General features: G+C 43.5%; 1 protein-coding gene across 2 annotated transcripts in view; it reads left to right on the top strand.

Annotated features, from left to right (window-relative positions):
• Positions 1–4,189, top strand: part of rhpn2 (rhophilin, Rho GTPase binding protein 2) — a 33,942-nt gene extending 29,753 nt beyond the window's left edge. For both annotated transcript variants that reach the window (XM_087793015.1, XM_087793014.1), the window contains exons 14-15: positions 1,934–2,089; positions 2,247–4,189. In XM_087793015.1, coding sequence (XP_087649141.1) covers positions 1,934–2,089; positions 2,247–2,504 — 414 coding nt within the window. In that variant the 3' untranslated portion in view covers positions 2,505–4,189. The remainder of the gene's footprint in view (positions 1–1,933; positions 2,090–2,246) is intronic.
• Positions 4,190–18,052: the final 13,863 nt, after the last annotated feature.

Raw genomic sequence — 18,052 nt, 5'->3', positions numbered from 1 at the left:
TGTTCTTGACCTCTACACAACTGTTCCTTTATACGACTGTTCTTGACCTCTACACAACTGTTCCTTTATACGACTGTTCTTGACCTCTACACAACTGTTCCTTTATACGACTGTTCTTGACCTCTACACAACTGTTCCTTTATACCTTTATACGACTGTTCTTGACCTCTACACAACTGTTCCTTTATAGAACTGTTCATGACCTCTACGCGACTGTTCATGACCTCTATGCAACTGTTCATGACCTCTACGCGACTGTTCATGACCTCTATGCAACCGTTCATGACCTCTACGCGACTGTTCATGACCTCTATGCGACTGTTCATGACCTCTACGCGACTGTTCATGACCTCTATGCGACTGTTCATGACCTCTACGCGACTGTTCATGACCTCTACGTGACTGTTCTTGACCTCTATTTAACTGTTCATGACCGCTAACCGACTGTTCATGACCTCTATGCAACTGTTCATGACCTCTACGTGACTGTTCATGACCTCTATGTGACTGTTCATGACCTCTACCGACTGTTCATGACCTCTACCGACTGTTCATGACCTCTACACGACTGTTCATGACCTCTACGTGACTGTTCTTGACCTCTATGCAACTGTTCATGACCTCTACGTGACTGTTCATGACCTCTATGTGACTGTTCATGACCTCTACCGACTGTTCATGACCTCTACCGACTGTTCATGACCTCTACGGGACTGTTCATGACCTCTACGTGACTGTTCTTGACCTCTATGCAACTGTTCATGACCTCTACGTGACTGTTCATGACCTCTATGTGACTGTTCATGACCTCTACCGACTGTTCATGACCTCTACCGACTGTTCATGACCTCTACACGACTGTTCATGACCTCTACCCGACTGTTCATGACCTCTACGCGACTGTTCATGACCCCTACCCGACTGTTCATGACCTCTACGCGACTGTTCATGACCCCTACCCGACTGTTCATGACCCCTATGCGACTTTTCATGACCCCTACACGACTGTTCATGACCTCTACACAACTGTTTCTTTATACGACTGTCCTTGACCTCTACGCGACTGTTCATGACATCTACCCGACTGTACTTGACCTCTATGCGACTGTTCTTGACCTCTACGCGACTGTTCATGACCTTTACGCGACTGTTCTTGACCTCTATGCGACTGTTCTTGACCTCTACGCGACTGTTCTTGACCGCTACGCGACTGTTCTTGACTTTTACGCGACTGTTCTTGACCTCTAAGCGACTTTTCTTGACCTCTACGCGAGTGTTTATGACCTTTACGCGACTGTTCTTGACCTCTATGCGACTGTTCTTGACCTCTACGCGACTGTTCATGACCGCTACGCGACTGTTCATGACCTCTATGCGACTGTTCATTACCTCTACGTGACTGTTCATGACCTCTATGCGACTGTTCATGACCTCTATGCGACTGTTCATGACCTCTATGCGACTGTTCATGACCTCTACGTGACTGTTCTTGACCTCTACGCGACTGTTCATGACCTCTACATGACTGTTCTTGACCTCTATGTGACTGTTCATGACCTCTACGTGACTGTTCTTGACCTCTATGCGACTGTACTTGACCTCTACCGACTGTTCATGACCTCTATGCAACTGTTCATGACCTCTACGTGACTGTTCTTGACCTCTATGCGACTGTACTTGACCTCTACCGACTGTTCATGACCTCTATGCGACTGTTCATGACCTCTACGTGACTGTTCTTGACCTCTACGCGACTGTTCATGACCTCTACATGACTGTTCTTGACCTCTATGTGACTGTTCATGACCTCTACGTGACTGTTCTTGACCTCTATGCAACTGTTCATGACCTCTACGTGACTGTTCATGACCTCTATGCGACTGTACTTGACCTCTACCGACTGTTCATGACCTCTACACACGTGTGTCGTCAGGCTGACGGGCTGAAAGAAGGAGACTTTGTTGTTGCCGTGGGCGACACTGACTGTAAGTGGATGAGCATCAGTGAAGTGATGAAGCTGCTGAAGGACGTGGACGAAGATGGAGTGGACATACAAGTGGTCAGTGTGATGGAGATGCTGCCCTCCATGGTGAGTCCTGCCGCACACACACACACGCACGCACGCACGCACGCACGCACGCACGCACACGCACACGCGCACGCGCACACGCACACGCACACGCACACGCACACGCACACGCACACGCACACACACCTGGACTGACGACACACTCTGGTCTCTGCAGAATGCCAAAAGCGCCACCTTCTCCGGGAACCTCCCGAAAACCTACTCCATGATCCACCTGGACCTGGACGACGAGGACAAGAAGTCTCGAAAAGTGTCCAAGAAGGCGTCGTTCATCAGCTGGGGCCTGAAGAACAAGCTGAGGAGCGCCAGCATGCTGAGCCTGCCCACCTCGGACCCCTCTGGCTCGCTGCCCTGGAACAAGCCCACGCCCAGCTTCCCCAGCTCCAGCTCCTACAACGACAGCGCCCTCTACTGACCTGGTGCAGGTGCTGTTCCTCTGCTCCACCTGCAGGAGGCGCTCTGCACTTTACACCCCGGTTTCAGACCAGATGGCGCCCCCTACATTCCAAACCACTGACATCAAAAACCTTGTATGACTCACCGTCGAGATGTTTCCGCTGCGGTCTGATGATGTCACTCACCTGCGCCAGTAGCTCTCGCCACATGCCAGCGTAACCATAGCGACGGACGCGACATGTACAACAAAGACATTTACATGTTGACCTTTCCCTGTCGGATTGTTGTCATGAGGTCAACAATCAGGTCACACACACACACACAAAACACACTTCAAATACACTTTAAACACACATGCTTTAAACACACACATTTAAAACTCACACAAACACCCTTCAACACACACTGAAGAAATAAACACACACAAAATTAAAAAGCACACACCAACACAAATCACACGCACAAAACACACTTCAAATACACTTTAAACACACATGCTGTAAAAACACACATTTAAAACTCACACAAACACCCTTCAACACACACTGAAGAAATAAACACACACAAAATAAAAAAAACACACATCAAACACACCAACACAAAACACACCAACAAAAAACACATCAAACCCACAAAAACATAACACACATCAAACACATATGCACAAACACACCTAAATCAAAGTCATTAAGTGAAACACACACAAGGACTGTACTTATTTGTCCACTAGGGGTCGCTCTCCGTCGTCTGTTGAAACCATGTTGAAACTGTTGGCGCCACCTTCTGACCTGGAGCTGCTATGACACTTCATCACCGGTGAAGACCCTCAGACCTGGAGGTGCTGATCCTCCTCCGCGCTGGTTACTGCGTCATGTGACGAAGCTACTGAGCGTCGATTTACGCTGAAATCTCTTGTAAACTTTAAAGTCACTTTTTCTACGCCCGACCAACCCGCGGGGCTCGTGGTCCCGTTCAGGGCCGCGCGGGGACCGAACTGTGTTCACCGTAAATGTCTTAAATGTTTGCATCACTGTCACTTTCTTCATGTTTACACCGGGGGGCGCTCCGTCGTCCTCTCGCCATCTACGTCCGTTGTGTTGTTACCGTTGATTTGATGTTCTCAGACGTCGACCTCGTTGACCTTGTTGACCTTGTTGACCTCCTTGACCTTGAAACATGAGGACACGTGATCAAAGTACGACTTCGCTGATCAATGAATCTACGAACCATTGATGATCCTGAGAAAACATGTCACTCAGCCTTATGGATCCACGGGCCTCGACCCACTGCTGGACCGGACCTGCAGAAGCCGGATCTGCAGAACCTGGACCTGCAAAAGCTGGATCTGCAGAAGCTGGATCTGCAGAAGCTGGATCTGCAGAAGCTGGACCTGCAGAACCTGGACCTGCAGAAGCTGGACCAGCAGAACCTCCATGACCCGAACACATCATGGGTTCTGCTACAATCTGGAAGCAGTTTTGTGACCCACTCTTCTGGTTCCGACCCACCAGTGAGGAGCCCTCGGACCCCCCCCCCCCCTCGTCGTAATGTGAACCCGCTCCACGACTGACACGGACGTGTTGGACCAACTTTTGTCTACAAAGTAGATTCTTATGACGTTTGATAATCAAATGATTGACGATGTGAACGTTTCTTGTTGATTGTGAAGGAAACTCTCGTCTAAATAAAGGAGGTGGGAACGAACGTCTGTGAATCCATGGTTTGAGTCGAGTGTGAAGGTTCTGGTCCGTCAGCTACGGTGGCCCTGAAGTAACCGGGAAGGAGAGGAAGATGTGTAGCTCTTCGCTCGTCCACTAGAGGCAGTGCAGCTCCAGGCGTCAGTTGAAGAATGTCTGTTGTTTCCCAGATTGAGTCTCTTTTAATTTATTTATGACGTTTATGAAACACTCTGGTGTTTGTTTCTACTTTAATAAAGTTGATTTATCTTTTACAGGAAATTAAAATTCAAAACGTCAAAATTGTCGTCAACGAAAAGCTACATGTTTGATGCTAATGCTAATGCTAACTAAACGAATGTGTTTAGTCCAACAGAGACACAAAATACATAGAGTTGTAAATTATTTTAGTGTCGTCTTGAAGAAAAGTGTAACTTCTGTGTCAAACTATCAGTCTGAGTATGATTCGTATATATTAATATGATAAATACAGTAAAGTACTCGCTTGTATCACAGTATGAACTTCTGTTGCAGTTACACTGACTCGACACAAGGTGTCACCAGAGAACTGCAGCTTCTCAGGTACACTCTCTTCTTCATGTCCATCTGTGTCACTGACCTTCAGTCTCGCAGCAGAGCATGGATCCGCAGTCACGTCCGCAGTGGTCAGGAGTCGTGGAGCAGCATCTTCTGGAGCCACTAAGAGTCTTGTTGGTCCTCTCAGGACTCATTAGTTCCACTCTGACTCATTTGTTGTGATAATAGCGGGTGTTGTGTTACCGCTCGCGACCACTCACGTCTCCGAGGACCTGAACATGAACCGAGGAGATTTAATCTTATTGGGCCACGAATGTGAAGCTGGAGAGAAAGAATCATTAGTGAAGCATCATCTCACGCATGGTTCTGTCTGCAGAGCTCGACCCAGTCTACTCCGGGTACACTGGTTTATCATCCATGTCAAAGTTACTTGAGAATAGAATTCAGAGAATATTCCATGGAACGTGACTTTATACTGTAGACATCAGCACCACTCGTCAGGGTCGGTTCATTTTAGAAAAGCACTGTCAGTGGAGACCTTTGTCTCTTAGCTCAGCTCTTAATTCACCTCAGCTGAAGACTCTCACTGATCCGTTGATCGTCAATCGCTCACTCGTAAAAATAAACCCTGAGATGAGAACACGCTTCATCTCTGGAGATCCTGGATCAGCGCCACGTCATCCGCAGACATCAGAGATCCTGGATCAGCGCCACGTCATCCGCAGACATCAAAGATCCTGGATCAGCTCCACGTCATCCGCAGACATCAGAGTTCCTGGATCAGCTCCACGTCATCCGCAGACATCAGAGTTCCTGGATCAGCTCCACGTCATCCGCAGACATCAGAGATCCTGGATCAGCTCCACGTCATCCGCAGACATCAAAGATCCTGGATCAGCTCCACGTCATCCGCAGACATCAGAGATCCTGGATCAGCTCCACGTCATCCGCAGACATCAAAGATCCTGGATCAGCTCCACGTCATCCGCAGACATCAGAGTTCCTGGATCAGCTCCACGTCATCCGCAGACATCAGAGTTCCTGGATCAGCTCCACGTCATCCGCAGACATCAGAGTTCCTGGATCAGCTCCACGTCATCCGCAGACATCAGAGTTCCTGGATCAGCTCCACGTCATCCGCAGACATCAGAGATCCTGGATCAGCTCCACGTCATCCGCAGACATCAAAGATCCTGGATCAGCTCCACGTCATCCGCAGACATCAGAGTTCCTGGATCAGCTCCACGTCATCCGCAGACATCAGAGTTCCTGGATCAGCTCCACGTCATCCGCAGACATCAGAGTTCCTGGATCAGCTCCACGTCATCCGCAGACATCAGAGTTCCTGGATCAGCTCCACGTCATCCGCAGACATCAGAGATCCAGGATCAGCTCCACGTCATCCGCAGACATCAGAGATCCAGGATCAGCTCCACGTCATCCGCAGACATCAGAGATCCAGGATCAGCTCCACGTCATCCGCAGACATCAGAGTTCCTGGATCAGCTCCACGTCATCCACAGACATCAGAGATCCTGAGTCAGTGATTTTCAACAAGAACATTACGTAGAAAACGTTCCTCGTCAGTGAAATGAAAAGTTCAGAACAAAGTTACTTGTTGACGCGTGACGACAAATACTTTGGCCACGCCCACCTCTGAGAGAAGGTTGAAAAGGTGAGTTTTAACAAATCAGGTAGTTGCAGAGATTGTAGTCCAGTTAGTTGCAGAGATTGTAGCCCAGGTAGTTTCAGAGATTGTAGTCCAGGTAGTATCAGAGATTGTAGCCCAGGTAGTTGCAGAGATTGTAGCCCAGGTAGTTGCAGAGATTGTAGTCCAGGTAGTTGCAGAGATTGTAGCTCAGGTAGTTGCAGAGATTGTAGTCCAGGTAGTATCAGAGATTGTAGCCCAGGTAGTTGCAGAGATTGTAGCCCAGGTAGTTGCAGAGATTGTAGCTCAGGTAGTTGCAGAGATTGTAGCTCAGGTAGTTGCAGAGATTGTATCCCAGGAAGTTTCAGAGATTTTAGCCCAGGTAGTTGCAGAGATTGTAGCCCAGGTAGTTGCAGAGATTGTAGCTCAGGTAGTTGCAGAGATTGTAGCCCAGGTAGTTGCAGAGATTGTAGCCCAGGTAGCTGCAGAGATTGTACCTCAGGTAGTTGCAGAGATTGTACCTCAGGTAGTTGCAGAGAATGTACCTAGGGTAGTTGCAGAGATTGTTGCCCAGGTAGTTGCAGAGATTGTAGCCCAGGTAGCTGCAGAGATTGTAGCCCAGGTAGTTGCAGAGATTGTAGCCCAGGTAGTTGCAGAGATTGTAGCCCAGGTAGTTGCAGAGATTGTAGCTCAGGTAGTTGCAGAGATTGTAGCCCAGGTAGTTGCAGAGATTGTAGCTCAGGTAGTTGCAGAGATTGTAGCCCAGGTAGTTGCAGAGATTGTAGCTCAGGTAGTTGCAGAGATTGTAGCCCAGGTAGTTGCAGAGATTGTAGCCCAGGTAGCTGCAGAGATTGTACCTCAGGTAGTTGCAGAGATTGTACCTCAGGTAGTTGCAGAGAATGTACCTAGGGTAGTTGCAGAGATTGTTGCCCAGGTAGTTGCAGAGATTGTAGCCCAGGTAGCTGCAGAGATTGTAGCCCAGGTAGTTGCAGAGATTGTAGCCCAGGTAGTTGCAGAGATTGTAGCCTAGGTAGTTGCAAGGATGCTTGTCCAGTCAGCTGTGGATATGTTAGCCAAGGTAGCTGCAGGGGTGGCAGCCCAGGTCCAGCTAGCCGTAAAGATGGTAGCCCAGGTAGCTGGAGAGGTGGTAGCCCAGGTAGCTGCAGAGGTGGTAGCCCAAGTTGCCCAGCTAGCTAAAATGGTGTTAGCCCATGTAGTTGTGTAGTGTAGTTGCCTAGTTAGCCCCTATAGAGATGGACCAGGATTAGATTATATATCACCAGCCGAAAGTAGTATCATCCCAGGTTGACAACTCCTAGGAATGGTCTAGAAGTGACAGATTGTTCATTTCTACCCGGGGGGTGACCTAGCATGGCCATGGTTCAGCAGTATTGAGAACAAAGGTGTTGATGACTCCATCTGACTGGATTATCTCTTGTCAAACTCATGAAAGGACAGAAATAAAAGCAGTCGTCACTAATGTTAATGGTCCGAGGTCTAGTGGTGGTTTGAAGGATCTGCCACAGTGTTCCTGCAGCTTTTCAAAGTATCAAACTATAATAATATTTATATCATTTAATTCTTAAACAACATTTAAATTCAAACAGCCCTGATCTTAGTTATTTGTTTACAGGTTAATGAAGTTAAAGTTATGGTTAAAACAAACTTCATGTGTAAGTAAAGTCAATCACTATCTAACTTGATGGTTTGAGACCTCGGCTCCTGCCAGGATTTGATTGATGCCATCTGTGATGTCACTTAAAATAAACACTTTGAAGAATAAAAGTGTGACGGGTTTTTGAAACTGTGGTACAAATATAATCTATTTAGATAAGTATTTATTTTTAAAAAGGGCATCATTTTAAAATGATTTAATAAAACAATATTATATAATGTTATTTATTCATGTCCAACAGTTTAAATAACTTCATATCATCATTAACAGTTTTATGATTTACATATATTGCAGTTTTCTTCAAGACGGTCATAATGTTAGGGCTCCACCATCATGTTACCACGGCAACACTGTGATTGACAGAGACGTGGTCTGAGGTTCTAACGACTTATTCTGAGAGAGAAAGAAGGAAATATCGTCTGGTTCTGAAACTCATGGCGTAACTATGGCAACAGGTTCTGGACAGAGCAGGTGTTTTGATCCGTCTTTGTCTCCGACTCAAACATTCTCTGACAGAAGCTGCTGAAGTAACAAGTATATATGTGTAGTATTGTCCAGTACTTGACTCTGGTGTTGTGATAGTGTAGTAACAAGTATATATGTGTAGTATTGTCCAGTACTTGACTCTGGTGTTGTGATAGTGTAGTAACAAGTATATATGTGTAGTATTGTCCAGTACTTGACTCTGGTATTGTGATAGTGTAGTAACAAGTATATATGTGTAGTATTGTCCAGTACTTGACTCTGGTGTTGTGATAGTGTAGTAACAAGTATATATGTGTAGTGTTGTCCAGTACTTGACTCTGGTGTTGTGATAGTGTAGTAACAAGTATATATGTGTAGTATTGTCCAGTACTTGACTCTGGTGTTGTGATAGTGTAGTAACAAGTATATATGTGTAGTATTGTCCAGTACTTGACTCTGGTGTTGTGATAGTGTAGTAACAAGTATATATGTGTAGTATTGTCCAGTACTTGAGTCTGGTGTTGTGATAGTGTAGTAACAAGTATATATGTGTAGTATTGTCCAGTACTTGACTCTGGTGTTGTGATAGTGTAGTAACAAGTATATATGTGTAGTATTGTCCAGTACTTGACTCTGGTATTGTGATAGTGTAGTAACAAGTATATATGTGTAGTATTGTCCAGTACTTGACTCTGGTGTTGTGATAGTGTAGTAACAAGTATATATGTGTAGTGTTGTCCAGTACTTGACTCTGGTGTTGTGATAGTGTAGTAACAAGTATATATGTGTAGTATTGTCCAGTACTTGACTCTGGTGTTGTGATAGTGTAGTAACAAGTATATATGTGTAGTATTGTCCAGTACTTGACTCTGGTGTTGTGATAGTGTAGTAACAAGTATATATGTGTAGTATTGTCCAGTACTTGACTCTGGTGTTGTGATAGTGTAGTAACAAGTATATATGTGTAGTGTTGTCCAGTACTTGAGTCTGGTGTTGTGATAGTGTAGTAACAAGTATATATGTGTAGTATTGTCCAGTACTTGACTCTGGTGTTGTGATAGTGTAGTAACAAGTATATATGTGTAGTATTGTCCAGTACTTGACTCTGGTGTTGTGATAGTGTAGTAACAAGTATATATGTGTAGTATTGTCCAGTACTTGACTCTGGTGTTGTGATAGTGTAGTAACAAGTATATATGTGTAGTGTTGTCCAGTACTTGAGTCTGGTGTTGTGATAGTGTAGTAACAAGTATATATGTGTAGTATTGTCCAGTACTTGACTCTGGTGTTGTGATAGTGTAGTAACAAGTATATATGTGTAGTATTGTCCAGTACTTGACTCTGGTGTTGTAATAGTGTAGTAACAAGTATATATGTGTATTATTGTCCAGTACTTGACTCTGGTGTTGTGATAGTGTAGTGACAAGTATATATGTGTAGTATTGTGGAGTACTTGACTCTGGTGTTGTGATACTGTAGTAACAAGTATAAATGTGTAGTATTGTACAGTACTTGACTCTGGTGTTGTGATAGTGTAGTGACAAGTATATATGTGTAGTATTGTGGAGTACTTGACTCTGGTGTTGTGATACTGTAGTAACAAGTATAAATGTGTAGTATTGTACAGTACTTGACTCTGGTGTTTTGATAGTGTAGTAACAAGTATATATGTGTAGTATTGTCCAGTACTTGACTCTGGTGTTGTAATAGTGTAGTAACAAGTATATATGTGTATTATTGTCCAGTACTTGACTCTGGTGTTGTGATAGTGTAGTGACAAGTATATATGTGTATTATTGTCCAGTACTTGACTCTGGTGTTGTGATACTGTAGTAACAAGTATAAATGTGTAGTATTGTTGAGTACTTGACTCTGGTGTTGTGATAGTGTAGTAACAAGTATATATGTGTAGTATTGTCCAGTACTTGACTCTGGTGTTGTGATAGTGTAGTAACAAGTATATATGTGTAGTATTGTCCAGTACTTGACTCTGGTGTTGTGATAGTGTAGTGACAAGTATATATGTGTAGTATTGTCCAGTACTTGACTCTGGTGTTGTGATAGTGTAGTAACAAGTATATATGTGTAGTATTGTCCAGTACTTGACTCTGGTGTTGTGATAGTGTAGTAACAAGGATTTATTTGTAGTATTGTCCAGTACTTGACTCTGGTGTTGTGATAGTGTAGTAACAAGTATATATGTGTAGTATTGTCCAGTACTTGACTCTGGTGTTGTGATAGTGTAGTAACAAGTATATATGTGTAGTATTGTCCAGTACTTGACTCTGGTGTTGTGATAGTGTAGTAACAAGGATTTATTTGTAGTATTGTCCAGTACTTGACTCTGGTGTTGTGATAGTGTAGTAACAAGTATATATGTGTAGTATTGTCCAGTACTTGACTCTGGTGTTGTAGTATTTACAGACCACATGACTCTTGACGAAGTCGTAACTACTTTCTTTTGTTTTCAAACCAAAATATGTCCAAACATCAGTTTTACAAGCTGCTGGACTCACTGTATCCTCTCGTCCTCAGTCATCATTCATCCTTTAGCTGTTGAGGACATAATGACTGCTGCCATCTAGAGGCCGGATGTTTGATTGCAACACGAAACTCAGTGTATATTTTCTTGTTTATTGTATATAAATATTTTGAAATGTATTATTTTATTTTAAAGAGACTTTAATGAAAAATAAAACTATAAACTATGATCAACAATAATACTCAGTAACCATTACAGTAAATATAGTTCACAATCAATAAAGTTCTGTTGAATATTGAAAAAAGTGTATCGAGTATTTCAAAGCCCGACTTGGTACTAAACAGTGAAGGAAATGTCCAGGCTGGCGCTTCTTGATGATGTCACACTATTCTGATGACATCATCAACCTGGAGCTTCAGAAGACCTTCATCTCCACCTGGTCTTACTTCAGTCGCTCTATTATTCATGAGCAATTAAAACATCTCCACGAAAACACCTGAAGGTTTAAATAATTCAGCAGCGTCATATAAATAGAGTCTCATCTGCTCGCGGTGACGTCTCTCGTTTCTTCATCTTCTTCTGGAAACATCTCTTTCTTCTTCTTCTTCTGGAAACATCTCTTTCTTCATCTTCTTCTGGAAACATCTCTTTCTTCTTCTTCTTCTGGAAACATCTCTTTCTTCATCTTCTTCTGGAAACATCTCTTTCTTCTTCTTCTTCTGGAAACATCTCGTTTCTTCTTCTTCTTCTTCTGGGAACATCTCTTTCTTCTTCTTCTTCTTCTGGAAACATCTCGTTTCTTCTTCTTCTTCTTCTGGAAACATCTCTTTCTTCTTCTTCTTCTGGAAACATCTTGTTTCTTCTTCTTCTTCTGGAAACATCTCTTTCTTCTTCTTCTTCTGGAAACATCTTTTTTCTTCTTCTTCTTCTGGAAACATCTCGTTGCTTCATGTTCTTCTGATATTTGATTGAACTTTAAACTGACTCGTCAATTCTTACCTCACATGAACCTTCAACACAAAACCGCGACTGGATCAAATCAGGAAGGATTTCAAGAGCTTCTGAGAACACACACCAGATCTTTTTATTGATGGACTTCTGAGAAAACGATCTATTTATTGATAGACTTCTGAGAAAACGATCTATTTATTGATAGACTTCTGAGAAAACGATCTTCTCACCACAGGTTCTCTTCCTGTTGTGGCGACACTGAGCCGCTCGTTCGGCGTCTGGTGGAAAAGTGCTGAACTGAAGTATGTTTGTCAACAACACACAACAATATTCTCTCACTGATCGTATCATAACTGCTGCTGAGGGAGAAACTTCCTGAACATCATTCAAGTTGTTGTTGGAGGAACTTAGATGGTAAATAAAAAGGATATAACAGCGAACTAACAGCTCAGTGAGAGAAATAAAGTAAAACTATTGTGACTTTAAACCTCATCTGATATATTTTAGGTACTTCCTGTTTGTGTGACGTTCTACTGCTTCCTTCTTCCGCGACGTTAGCGCGACTACTACTTCCTGTTGGGTGGACACTTGACTACTTCCTGTTGGGTGGACCCTTTAGTACTCCCTGTTGGTTGGACACTTAAATACTTCCTGTTGGGTGTACCCTTTAGTACATCCTGTTGGGTGGACACTTAACTACTTCCCGTTGGTTGAACACTTGACCACTTCCTGTTGGGTGGACACTTAACTACTTCCTGTTGGGTCGAAGTTTAACTACTTCCTGTTGGGTGGAAGTAGTTAAGTTTCCAACCAGTACTCCCTGTTGGTTGGTACTCCCTGTTGGTTGGACACTTAACTACTTCCTGTTGGGTGGACCCTTTAGTACTTCCTGTTGGGTGGACACTTGACTACTTCCTGTTGGGTGGACACTTAACTACTTCCTGTTGGGTGGACACTTAACTACTTCCTGTTGGGTGGAAACTTAACTACTTCCTGTTGGGTGGACACTTAACTACTTCCTGTTAGGTGGACACTTAACTACTTCCTGTTGGGTGGACACTTTACTACTTCCTGTTTGGTGGACCCTTTAGTACATCCTGTTGGGTGGACACTTAACTACTTCCCGTTGGTTGAACACTTGACCACTTCCTGTTGGGTGGACACTTAACTACTTCCTGTTGGGTCGAAGTTGAACTACTTCCTGTTGGGTGGAAGTAGTTAAGTTTCCAACCAGTACTCCCTGTTGGTTGGTACTCCCTGTTGGTTGGACACTTAACTACTTCCTGTTGGGTGGACCCTTTAGTACTTCCTGTTGGGTGGACACTTGACTACTTCCTGTTGGGTGGACACTTAACTACTTCCTGTTGGGTGGACACTTAACTACTTCCTGTTGGGTGGAAACTTAACTACTTCCTGTTGGGTGGACACTTAACTACTTCCTGTTAGGTGGACACTTAACTACTTCCGGTTGGGTGGACACTTGACTACTTCCTGTTGGGTGGACACTTAACTACTTCCTGTTGGGTGGAAACTTAACTACTTCCTGTTGGGTGGACACTTTACTACTTCCTGTTGGGTGGAGACCTAACTACTTCCTGTTGGGTGGACCCTTTAGTACTTCCTGTTGGGTGGACACTTAACTACTTCCTGTTGGGTGTACCCTTTAGACCAGGGGTCGGGAACCTATGGCTCGCGAGCCAGGTGTGGCTCTTTTGATGATTGCATCTGGCTCGCAGATTTCGGCTTTTCAGATAAAACATAAAATATTATCACTTGTTTCAGGGGTGGGCAATACGTCGATCGCGTGATTTAATAAAATATGATATAAGAAAATAGTAAAGAGAGCTCTGATTGGCTGCTGTGCATATCAATCAAATGGTTATTGTGCCGATTGGTTGAAAATTTGATTGACATGCACAGCAGCCAATCAGAGCTCCCGCCTCTTCCACTGAATGCACGGAAAAGATCATATGAATCGAGAATAAAAATAGCAAAACGTGCGACAGTCATTTTACGCAATTCAGAAAAACGATATAGAATTATAAGCTTGTTTTTTTAAATAATATATCGAACAAAATAATGCGCGTTTGATCGCTTCAGGTTCTTCTCTAGAGTCACAGAAACATGACGTCACTTCAGGTTCTTCTCTAGAGTCACAGAAACATGACGTCACTTCAGGTTCTTCTCTAGAGTCACAGAAACATGACGTCACTTCAGGTTCTTCTCTAGAGTCACAGAAACATGACGTCACTTCAGGTTCTTCTCTAGAGTCACAGAAACATGATGTCACTTCAGGTTCTTTACGAGAGTCACAGAAACATGACGTCACTTCAGGTTCTTTACGAGAGTCACAGAAACATGACGTCACTTCAGGTTCTTCTCTACGAGAGTCACAGAAACATGACGTCACTTCAGGTTCTTCTCTAGAGTCACAGAAACATGACGTCACTTCAGGTTCTTCTCTAGAGTCACAGAAACATGACGTCACTTCAGGTTCTTCTCTAGAGTCACAGAAACATGACGTCACTTCAGGTTCTTCTCTAGAGTCACAGAAACATGACGTCACTTCAGGTTCTTCTCTAGAGTCACAGAAACATGACGTCACTTCAGGTTCTTCTCTAGAGTCACACAAACATGACGTCACTTCAGGTTCTTCTCTAGAGTCACAGAAACATGATGTCACTTCAGGTTCTTTACGAGAGTCACAGAAACATGACGTCACTTCAGGTTCTTTACGAGAGTCACAGAAACATGACGTCACTTCAGGTTCTTCTCTAGAGTCACAGAAACATGACGTCACTTCAGGTTCTTTACGAGAGTCACAGAAACATGACGTCACTTCAGGTTCTTCTCTACGAGAGTCACAGAAACATGACGTCACTTCAGGTTCTTCTCTAGAGTCACAGAAACATGACGTCACTTCAGGTTCTTCTCTAGAGTCACAGAAACATGACGTCACTTCAGGTTCTTCTCTAGAGTCACAGAAACATGATGTCACTTCAGGTTCTTTACGAGAGTCACAGAAACATGACGTCACTTCAGGTTCTTTACGAGAGTCACAGAAACATGACGTCACTTCAGGTTCTTCTCTACGAGAGTCACAGAAACATGACGTCACTTCAGGTTCTTCTCTAGAGTCACAGAAACATGACGTCACTTCAGGTTCTTCTCTAGAGTCACAGAAACATGACGTCACTTCAGGTTCTTCTCTAGAGTCACAGAAACATGACGTCACTTCAGGTTCTTCTCTAGAGTCACAGAAACATGACGTCACTTCAGGTTCTTCTCTAGAGTCACAGAAACATGACGTCACTTCAGGTTCTTCTCTAGAGTCACACAAACATGACGTCACTTCAGGTTCTTCTCTAGAGTCACAGAAACATGATGTCACTTCAGGTTCTTTACGAGAGTCACAGAAACATGACGTCACTTCAGGTTCTTTACGAGAGTCACAGAAACATGACGTCACTTCAGGTTCTTCTCTACGAGAGTCACAGAAACATGACGTCACTTCAGGTTCTTCTCTAGAGTCACAGAAACATGACGTCACTTCAGGTTCTTCTCTAGAGTCACAGAAACATGACGTCACTTCAGGTTCTTCTCTAGAGTCACAGAAACATGACGTCACTTCAGGTTCTTCTCTAGAGTCACAGAAACATGACGTCACTTCAGGTTCTTCTCTAGAGTCACAGAAACATGACGTCACTTCAGGTTCTTCTCTAGAGTCACACAAACATGACGTCACTTCAGGTTCTTCTCTAGAGTCACAGAAACATGATGTCACTTCAGGTTCTTTACGAGAGTCACAGAAACATGACGTCACTTCAGGTTCTTTACGAGAGTCACAGAAACATGACGTCACTTCAGGTTCTTCTCTAGAGTCACAGAAACATGACGTCACTTCAGGTTCTTTACGAGAGTCACAGAAACATGACGTCACTTCAGGTTCTTCTCTACGAGAGTCACAGAAACATGACGTCACTTCAGGTTCTTCTCTAGAGTCACAGAAACATGACGTCACTTCAGGTTCTTCTCTAGAGTCACAGAAACATGACGTCACTTCAGGTTCTTCTCTAGAGTCACAGAAACATGACGTCACTTCAGGTTCTTCTCTAGAGTCACAGAAACATGACGTCACTTCAGGTTCTTCTCTAGAGTCACACAAACATGACGTCACTTCAGGTTCTTCTCTAGAGTCACACAAACATGACGTCACTTCAGGTTCTTCTCTAGAGTCACACAAACATGACGTCACTTCAGGTTCTTCTCTAGAGTCACAGAAACATGACGTCACTTCAGGTTCTTCTCTAGAGTCACACAAACATGACGTCACTTCAGGTTCTTCTCTAGAGTCACAGAAACATGACGTCACTTCAGGTTCTTCTCTAGAGTCACAGAAACATGACGTCACTTCAGGTTCTTCTCTAGAGTCACAGAAACATGACGTCACTTCAGGTTCTTCTCTAGAGTCACAGAAACATGACGTCAGTTCAGGTTCTTCTCTAGACTCACAGAAACATGACGTCAGTTCCATCAAAGTCAAGCTGCAGGTTTCAATGAAAGCAACAAATGCTGGTTTTCCTTTTGTGATCGAGTCCTTAAAACACACTTGTATTAATAAACCATCACATGATTATTTGTAAATGACCTTTATCTCACGAATGTAATAAGAATACGCAGAAACACAAACACGTTAAACAGGTGCAGGTGAGACACATTCTAATGACGTCAGAGACGATGATGATGTGAAGTTACTGATGAACAGTTTTATTCTCGTTAAACTTCATCTGAAATGTAATTAATCCACTTGTGTGATTCATATCAGACATGTTTAAAATTAACAAATATAAACTGTTAGTTTGAATTCATGTTTTCATTTGTTTTTGTTTTTTCATGAACACAGAAATGGATAAATTTTAGTCTTTCTTCATTTAAATATGATGGACATATTGAAATGGAGGCATGGAAAGGGATGAACCCGTCTGAATTCTTTGTTGATTTTGATGAACAAAGGAAAAGGGCTTGAATTCGTGTCAAGCACAGATTCTTACATCTGAATATTATTTATATGTCTCTCACTGAAATAAATTTCCAAATATTTTGCTTTCATGGCTCTCTGAGTCAAAAAGGTTCCCGACCCTGCTTTAGACAGTTTACGACTTCCTGTTGTGTGGACTCTTAACTACTTCCTGTTTGGTGGACACTTTACTACTTCCTGTTTGGTGGACACTTTACTACTTCCTGTTTGGAGGACACTTTACTACTTCCTGTTGGGAGGACACTGGGCTACTTCCTGTTGGGTGGACACTTAACTACTTCCTGTTGTGTGAACTCTTTAGTACTTCCTCTTGGGTAGACACGTAGACACTTAACTACTTCCTGTTGGGTGGACGATTTACTACTTCCTGTTGGGTGGACACTTAACTAATTCCTATTGGGTGGACACTTAACTACTTCCTGTTGTGTGAACTCTTTAGTACTTCCTCTTGGGTAGACACGTAGACACTTAACTACTTCCTGTTGGGTGGACGATTTACTACTTCCTGTTGGGTGGACACTTAACTAATTCCTATTGGGTGGACACTTAGCTACTTCCTGTTGTGTGAACTCTTTAGTACTTCCTCTTGGGTAGACACGTAGACACTTAACTACTTCCTGTTGGGTGGACGATTTACTACTTCCTGTTGGGTGGACACTTTACTACTTCCTGTTGGGTGGACACTTAACTACTTCCTGTTTGGAGGACACTTTACTACTTCCTGTATCCTGGACACTGGGCTACTTCCTGTTGGATGGACACTTTACGACATTACATACGAGAATAATCCGACTTTCTTCTTCTGATAAACGTAATGAATCCAGATGATTCTCTGACGTGCCGCGATAAAGACTAAATTAACATCAAGGGTGTGATTCAACAACGTAACATCGTAAACGATCAACATAAACGTTGTAACACTTGGATTCACACACTCGGATACACAACATCACGGCTCGTGTCTTTGGAGGTTTTGGCTGAAGCTTCATGACAATGAGTCACAAGGTTGTTGCCATGACTGTCGTAACAGTCACTGGTTGAAACAGTCGTGGTTCAGTCGTAGACACTTGACCCGGTGAAGAAACAAACTCTTCC

The sequence above is a fragment of the Callionymus lyra genome, chromosome 6 (assembly GCF_982586985.1).
Source record: "Callionymus lyra chromosome 6, fCalLyr1.hap1.1, whole genome shotgun sequence".
NCBI lineage: Eukaryota > Metazoa > Chordata > Actinopteri > Syngnathiformes > Callionymidae > Callionymus > Callionymus lyra.
This window is presented reverse-complemented; position numbering and strand designations above follow the sequence as displayed.